The sequence below is a fragment of the Nicotiana attenuata genome, unplaced genomic scaffold (assembly GCF_001879085.1).
Source record: "Nicotiana attenuata strain UT unplaced genomic scaffold, NIATTr2, whole genome shotgun sequence".
In the NCBI taxonomy this organism is placed as follows: Eukaryota; Viridiplantae; Streptophyta; class Magnoliopsida; order Solanales; family Solanaceae; genus Nicotiana; species Nicotiana attenuata.
In genome coordinates, this window is record NW_017676152.1 from 6761 (window position 1) to 15645 (window position 8885).

Genomic DNA, 8885 nt, shown 5'->3' on the forward strand with positions numbered 1-8885 from the left:
TATTGGGGGGGGGGGTTCAAAGGCTGCTGTCATGTTACTAGAATCTGGAAAGTGCCACAGTATGGTCTTAGTTTAGCCTTCGCTATTGTATATTGGAGTTGTATTAGTTCCATAAGATCATGATCTGCTCCCCCATATGTCAACAAAGTATTTGCCACAATATAGATTTTTGAGCCCTTGTAATCTCTTTTTCCCTGTTCCTCTTACCCAAGAAGAAAATAATTTTTCTACACAGAATTCAAGATCTTCCGATCACTCCAGTGTTCGCCAATATGCCTTTTGTCTTAAAGAGTGGAAATTGATGCTGCTAAATTTTGAACCCAGATCTACTGTAGTGCATCACTTGTTACGCTCAAGTTGGTTTTATCCGCGTTACTGCAAGCATTCAACATTCTACATTATAATTTAATAGCATCCTGTACAATGCACTCAAGTTTCCAAGCCTTGATTTAGATCAGCTAGGAACTATTATGGAAAAGAATAATCACTGATAGATGGTCGCTTTTTATGTTTGTATTTCCTAACCCACATTTCCAGCATTATCATCCTATCGAGTAGCTTTGGTCAAAAGCAGAGTCAGTTTTTACAGAGGCTAATCCAGCAAAACTGTAGCACTGTAGCATTTGCTAATTTGATTGTAGTTCTGGTTGGTCACTTTGTTGTGTTTAGTTTTGATGTGATTATGAGAGGACTGTGTCCCTTGTAACATCTGGAGAACCAATATATAAAAATGACTTAGTCGTATTTTATCAAGACATTGTTCGTCCAAAACCTGAAGAATTCATTAACACAATAATTTATTGATTTGACCTGATATCAGGCCTCCCCCCAACACCTATACAAATACTGTCACGGCATCCAAAAGAAAAAGGAGGACCTTATTATCTTGATAAAGAGAGCACACCTGCTGGAGACAGGGAATTCCATTTTGGAAACAAAGTAAGCGCGCATGACGACTTGTTTATTTTCTAAAACAACTGCATGAAATGCTGATCAGATGTAGCTTCTAATGCCTAACAGATCCTCCTCGAATACATATATCTAAACAACAACGCCGATTGAGTTTACAAAAGGAAAGCTTTAATGGATTCTCCCTACTTTAGTTTTCATCTATTGTAGGTGTGGCGCGAAGAATGTTTCAGTAATTTAGCTTTTGATGCGTTCTTATGGAGATCTGAAAGATTCACCAGCATAGCGAACATCTCCAAGTTCCTCTTCGATACGCAGAAGCTGCAATTAGCATAACAAGTTTAGCCACTCAAACAAGCAGGAAATAATCTTTTTTTCTGAAAAGAAGTTATCAACAAACACAGAGCTAGTGCAAAGAAAACATAATGGGACATCAGACATCAATAAAATCCAGTTGAAATGCTTCGAGGTGTTTTTTCTTTTCGATCCAGGGAGGAAGATTAAACGAATTCAGTATAACTTTACAATCTGCTATGGATGTGACTATCCACATCGAAAGCTCATTAACTTCCAAGCAGTGACAAGACTGAGTAGTAAAATTGCTAACAGTAGGATGAATAAAAGTTGTTTTTTGTTTCTGATCATGAATAGAAAATAGGGGGAAAGTAATCCTCACCTAACTCGCTCAACAAATGTTGGTTAGCAAAACTCTAGTAAAAGAGCAAATAATACTAATTTGTTTGAGCACGGGAGGGATAGAGAAGGAATACTAAATGAGATGATGAGATAACAGTAACAATTAACAAAACAAGAAGAGCAATGGCAACAATTTAGAAATATGAAGACAGAAACAAAGAAAGAACGATAATTGAAGTGTTCCATCTTAACCTGGTTGTATTTTGCCAGCCGCTCACTCCGACAGGGTGCTCCCGTCTTGATCTGCATTACAGGAGAATTTGAAAGAATATTAATATGCTGCTGACGCTTAAAAGAGTGGAGAAGATTAACCAGTGTTAACAGCTGGAAGTCGAGAGTACCTGTCCACTGGCCAAACCAACAGACAGATCTGCGATAAAATTATCCTCTGTTTCACCGCTTCGGTGACTGACCATAACACCCCAGCCCGCAGCTTTGGAGTCTAGTGCTGCTTGAATGGATTCTGTCACTGTACCAATCTGGTTAACCTGCAATTTGAAAAATGATGAGCCAAGCCCCTCACTACCATGTATAATTCATATATCAAACAGCTGAGAAGTCCATCGAAGTGAATATCCATGCACTTCTACAAGCTGACTGAGGTTTTAAACCTGTTGGCCATGCAGCTGCTTAAGTTCCACTAGAGATGGCTAAAAGTTCAATCAAGAGAGCTCTACCGTCTTTAACACCTAACCTTATAGGAGGGATTTATGTACATCAATGCAGTGCTTTTGTCTTGCAGGACTGGACCCATGACAACGTATAAATTGCATTTTCTATGTCTGAACTTTCTCCCTCTCACCCATTAAAGTTATAGGATAATTGAAATAGAACTATACATGAAAACAAAGTGATATACTGCATGTGAGCTCTGACGAGTCAAGTGCTTAAAGTAGCATTCAAAAGAGGGAACCCAGATTAATCAAACCGTATAAAAAATGTGTCAACATCAAGTGTTCAGCTATAATTGAGACATAAGCTGTGAAGTATACCATCTATGACATATGCATTCATTCAAAAAGGTTCATAACATAATACTATGGTATTGTTAAGCCAAGATCTTTCTAGGACAACACTTATTAGTTAAATACTCAGCATTTTTCTGGCAAGAAAAGACTAGGCTTTTCCGGAGAAATGTACCAAATTAAGCACCGCTGTTTTAAGGCTCTTCCTGTTAATTTATTAAAGGCTATTTTGCTTATAAATGCCGAGGATCAACTCAAAGGTACTGTACCTTACAGGTAACATAACCTCATTTTGCTTCTTTAATTTACGTACAATTGTAAGTTTTATACCTTTGTGCGACTAAGCATTTGAAAAGAGAAAGAAACCTACTGATGGAACAAGGCAGCTTTGCTACAGAGATTTGTATGTTGCTTAAAGGCATAAGCCCTTACCTTCAACAACAATGCATTGCATGCCTTTTTCTGAATTGCTTCAGCAATTCTCGTTGGATTAGTCACCAACAAATCATCACCAACAAGCTGAATATCAACTGAAGATTGTAGTGATGCCCATGAGCTCCAATCATCTTGGTCAAATGGATCTTCAATAGATACAATAGGAAATTCTTTGACAAACTCCTTATAGAGTTCACAGAGGCTCTGAGCACTAAGTATATGAGCTCCATCATTTGGTTGATTCTTGAAATTGAGATCATATTTCGCATCTTTTGTCAAGAACTCAGATGCTGCTACGTCCATGCCAATTTTAATCTGCACCAATCTTTCAATGAGCAAGTCCATAACTTCCGAAAGTAAAATAATGTAATAAAACTGCAAGGCCAAAAAGAATGCCGACCTTGCCAGTGTAACCGGCCTTCTCAATTGCATCCATAAGCAATACTAGCCCTTCCCTGTTATCCTGGACATTTGGAGCGAATCCACCTTCATCACCAACATTGCATGCATCTTGCCCATACTTAGCTTTGATAATTCCCTTTAGAGTGTGGTAGACTGTTCTCCAATCAAGCGTGGACAGTTAAATACCATGTATAAAGATATTCTTTACAAGTTTGCAGAACACATAATATGCAAAGGTTACAGGTCATGGAGAAGAACAGCTATAGGTACTTCAGGACAAAGCAGCATCTTAATGCTCAGAATAAGAAGTTTAGCTACTGTTTTACTTCATCTAATGCAGATTTACTGAAACCAAAACTAATTTGTTAAAGTGAAACAGAAATAGCGATCAAGAAAGAGGAAGCAATTTTCTATTTACTCCTTTTTCTTCAATCCTGATTCCAGAGGACAGGAGCGAACAGATTTCTCACCTTCACTACCCATACAAAGTGCCTCAGCAAATGTTGATGCTCCAACAGGTAGAATCATAAACTCTTGCATAGCCAAATTGTTACCAGCATGGCTCCCTCCATTTATCACATTGAACGCTGGAACTGGCATTACGAGTTCTTTGGTTCCAGATATTTCTTGAATGTGTTTATACAAAGGTACTGCTTTTGCTCCAGCACCAGCTCTACACACACTGAGAGAGACTCCAAGAATGGCATTAGCCCCAAGTTTTGATTTATTAGGAGTTCCATCAATCTCCAGCATAACAGCGTCAACGGCAGCCTGGTTCCTTCACAAGAAGAAATGAAAATTGTCATACTTGGATGGTACAATGTTGAGAAATAAAATTGCAAGCATATCAACTGCTCACTTCGTCCTAGTTTATATGACACTTTTTCCATTTTGGGATGCCAAAAGGTTTGACACTTTTCCTTTAATATATTATATATTATATACTGTACAATTTTCACAACTTTTAAGTATTTTAATTCAATTGATTATTCAAAGACTAAAATAATGTGTTATTTTCATTATCAAACTAACTTCTCAACTATGATTTTAGTATACTTTCTTTCACTACCACTACTATATCAATTAGAGCAAATTAACAATTAAATTCTATGCGGTTAGTTCCATCATATATAATAAAAATACACCAAGGCAGCTATTTCCTATGGCATTCATTATTAGGAAATATTGTAGTACCATACAAGCAATTGCACTACTTTGAGTTGTCATGGTGTGTAATATGTAGCAGTTATCTTCTTATTTTCTACCTCAACTTTAACCAAGCTAAGAACAGCAAATTTTATTATCAGTAGCCAAAATCATATGTGCAGCTACCTAAGTGTTCAGCTTATTGACAACCAATAAAGACCAGTAGTAAAACGTACATTTACTCAGCTCCTTTCATTATATGTTTAGAGCACTAGAGCAATCAGAATGAAGGTCCTTAGCAACGGGTTGTGTACGGTGTATGATCCATTACTGTGTGTAATACACTTGGTTCGTTAAAAAACTTCAGTGCATGACAAGAAAACTACGATTTTGTGAAAGATTTAAGTTACATAATAAATCTTTCACACCATCAGCATAATTTAACCGGGTGACTTACCAATTTAGGTAACTATCAATGCTATTGACTATAGTAAGCTACAATTAAGTGACCTTATGGCGTAAATATTTTTAACGCAGTGCATAGAACTTAAAGTCAGTTGTAATATACAAATTGAAAGCGGATACTACTAGCAATATTAGTTACCTGACATCAACACCAACAAGTTTGGGGCCCAAGAATTCATTAATATTTTTAACAGCATTGAGGACTCCTTTACCCCCATACACGCTCTTGTCACCATCTCTGAGCTCTAGAGCTTCATAGATCCCGGTGGAAGCTCCACTTGGAACCGCCGATCGGTAAAGAAGATCATCGCCGGTAACCAGATCAACCTCGACGGTAGGATTGCCCCTGCTGTCTATGATCTGCCTCGCCTTGACAGATTTCACCTTAGAGGAAGCCTTGGATACAGTGGCTGATGGAGCAGCAGCGACGGAGCAGCGGACAGTAGACGGCCGAGATTGAATCTTTTGGGTAGCAGGTAATGAAAAAAGCGGCGCTTGTGATTTGGGTTTGGTGGAAAAAAAGGGCTTAGAGAGCTGAGCTGGAGTTAAGGCCATTTTGTATGTATATATGTAAATGTAAAATGCAGAAAGAGAAGAGAGTTGATTTCAGGTGAAGAGAGTAAGGGGTTTGGGGGTTATTTAAATGAAGAAAAAGGGGTTTATAGGAAAGTCCGCCGAAGGGCGAAGAAAGCAGAGAGTTTGGTGTTGAAAATGGTTTCAAGGGTGGTGGTTGGTGCTTTGGAGGAGACGTTATAGTTATAGTAGTAGTAGAATATAAATTTTATTTTATGACCTGAAAGGCCATTGGGTAGGTAGGTATAGAAGCGTACAGTACAATGTTTGGTATATTTCCTATTGGAAATTTTTGGGCCCCAAATCAACCTTTGACGGGGAAGTGGACGGTTAACTACTATTTAAAGATGTCTTTACTCTTTATCCACGGTTTAGGATGTATTTACTTTTTAGTCCGTGCTTAATAATCTTTTACCCGCCCGGTCGAAAATATCCTATGTTAAACATGGGTGTTGTGTAAATATTAAGGACATGGTGTCCTTAAATTCATGAATGCTGTGTAAAATATTAAGGACATGATGGTCTTAACTTCATGAATGCTGTGTAAATATTAAGGATTACTTGTCCTTAGTTTTTGAACTTGTAACTCTAAGTTTAGGACTACCTGTCCTTAACTTTTGAACTTGTAACTCTAAGTTCAGGAATACATATCCTTAACTTTTGAACTTGGGACTCGAAGTTGAGGACCGCCTGTCCTTAATTTCTGTGTTTGTAACTCTAAGTTAAGGACTACTTGTCCTTAGTTTATGTGCTTGTAACTCTAAGTTAAGGATTACATGTTCTTAACTTTTGAACTTGGAACTCGAAGTTCAGGAGTACCTGTCCTTAATTTTTGTGCTTGTAACTCTAAGTTAAGGACTGCCTGTCCTTAATTTTTGTGGTTGTAACTCTAAGTTAAGGACCAAGTGTCCTTAATTTTTGAACTTCCAACTCTAAGTTCAGGACCAAGTGTCCTTAACTTATGAGCTTATTACTGTATGTTCAGGACTAGTTGTCCTTAATTTATGAGCTTGTAAGTCTAAGTTAAGGACTACCTGTTGTTAATTATTCCGATAACCAAGGACACAGTCTCTTTCATTTATTTATTTTCTCATCCTGAAAAATGAATCTTATAGAAGCACTTGCCCCAAATGAAAGCGACTGTTAATAAACATTTGTGCCAAGCTCAAGAAAAAGATAAAAGAATCCTATTGAGTATAGACTAGTCTGAAACATGAATCATTTAACATTAGAGCATCCAACTGAATCCACGTGAGAATGAGAAGAAAAACAGTCGCCGGTATAAACACTGCACTTCCGTTTGGGAAGGAAAAGAGATAGAAGAAAGAGTAACACCGTCTTTTCATATTAATTTTAAGAGAATGGTGGCTACTTTTACTCAGCATTAAAAATGCTAGATAAAAAGTAAATACCACTTTAAAAATGGCTACCCCACGCAATTTTTACACCTTTGACAGGCAGGGAAAAAAAAAGAATTCATGTCAAATTGTTTAAAAACTAACCTTTTGAATTTAATTTCGTTAGTCATTATTACTGATCATCCTTTGAGAATTAGGAAGTCTTTCAATTATAAGTGATTCGTTAATTATTGATACATTTTGTACATTACAATAAATTTCGATGATGAACTGAATACTTTTAAAAAAATTAAATTATTCGACAGTTAGGATCGAAATAATCAGATGTCATTTCAAAGGTAATAAAGATAACAAAAAAAATAATACACCAAAAGAGACACAAATATTTAACGTGATTTCGGTCAATTAAATTGAGTCCACATGTGGATATGAACAATTCACTTTATAAAATAGAGTACAAAATATCAAGAGATCACAACCTCACAAAAAGACAGACGCAAGTGGCAGGTTAATACTTGTCATAAAAATTCTCCTCCTCCCTTATGGCTATATTATGGATAGAATGTGAATGAAGGATTTTTAATTTATAGAAATCAAAAATATTTTCCTCCGAAAAAAGAACAAGCCAAATATGAAAAGTTATATTTTTCTCTTTGTAAAAGAAAAAATCAATTATGGTAAATATGTTATCTTTTCTTTAAGAGATAGAAAAACTAAACATGGTAAGAAAATCAAGACAAACACGTAATATTTGGACTAATTAAAAATACTTGGGGGCTTTGAATTTTGTCAATTTTTTTAAAAATGACATGGATAAAAGTTTTTAAAAAAAATTCTCCTTCCATCATAGTGATGAAAATGCGTTTTTGTAATTATAAAAAATAATTAGGAATATAACAAATTACTCCCTCGGCTCATTTTGTGACAATATTACTATTATGAGTTTAAAAATTTTACATTACACACTTTTTAATTTTTTTCCTTAAGTATATCTAACTATGAAAAGTAGGATCGTAATGCATTTTATGTGAAATTTTATTTCAAAATCACAACAAAAACTAGACATATTGACCATGAGCCTTACTATTCTTTTTGAGAAGGATAAAGCAAATCAATCATCAAACGTATAAAATTTAGAAGATAAACTATGCTCGAGAATTGTAGCGGCGAAGCAATAACCTCTTTGTTAGTTGGTAAAAGAGGCCAAACATTAATATTTATACCTCAAGATTTATAGAAAACTTAAGAGAAGACCATATATAAGTTGAATTTTGACCTAGAAAGATATTAAAAATTCTTAGTCTAATAAAATTAATTAATCTGTACAGTCTACTCTCTCTATACGTTACTGATTGGATAGACATAAGAAACTGATTAGAATCTAATTATATATCGTGCTGTCCGACTCTTCTCCTGAGCTAGAGAAAGGATTATTATCAAATATCCTACTAAATCCTCTTGAATTTTTGTAACCCATTGGTTTAAGAACAATCCGATCGATTGGGACACAATGAAGTGTTACGTGGCAGCTCCCATAAGCAGGAAAAACCATCAAAATCTGATCCACGACCCAGTTCGGACCCGTTTTTTAGTGGCATTTTCATATATGTCTAAAACATGAGGGGTAAATATGAAGAAAATAATGCATGCATATTACCGTTGGATGTGTGGGACCCATTTAAATAAAAAGAAAAAAAATGAGAAAAACAAGTTGAATGGACGTCTGACAAAGTTGTGCAATTTGCAAAGAAGCAAATCTGATTTTTGGTAACCAAATCGATGGCATAACCAAAACAGACTTGCAAACAGATTTGCAAGTTGCAAAACCAACCATTGTGATTGGTTTGATTTGCGACAAGAGTTCCAATAAATAGCACCCTTCGGTTTCTCATTTTACACACCAAATCGAGAGAAGCAACAGAGAGTTAGAGAGAGT

At 35.9% G+C, this 8885-nt stretch overlaps 1 protein-coding gene across 1 annotated transcript; it reads right to left on the reverse strand.

The window, feature by feature from the left end:
• Nucleotides 1-764: 764 nt before the first annotated feature.
• On the reverse strand, nt 765-5775 carry LOC109220796 (enolase 1, chloroplastic). The gene is made up of 7 exons (XM_019385266.1): nt 5158-5775; nt 3878-4185; nt 3406-3560; nt 3003-3320; nt 1947-2093; nt 1798-1848; nt 765-1230 (listed from the first exon to the last, which is right to left on the reverse strand). Exons 1-7 carry the CDS (start codon nt 5571-5573, stop codon nt 1165-1167), a joined length of 1461 nt encoding a protein of 486 aa, XP_019240811.1. The 5' UTR covers nt 5574-5775; the 3' UTR covers nt 765-1164.
• Between the last annotated feature and the right edge of the window lie 3110 nt (nt 5776-8885).

What these genes read in the sequence shown, in the direction of transcription:
- LOC109220796 (XM_019385266.1), bottom strand. Translation starts at nt 5,573, where the DNA reads ATGGCCTTAACTCCAGCTCAGCTCTCTAAGCCCTTTTTTTCCACCAAA. An exon ending in CTTGTTGGTGTTGATGTCAG is followed by an intron (nt 4,186 to 5,157) that starts GTAACTAATATT and finishes CTTCTTGTGAAG; the next exon opens with GAACCAGGCTGCCGTTGACG. An exon ending in ACTTTGTATGGGTAGTGAAG is followed by an intron (nt 3,561 to 3,877) that starts GTGAGAAATCTG and finishes ATTGGAGAACAG; the next exon opens with TCTACCACACTCTAAAGGGA.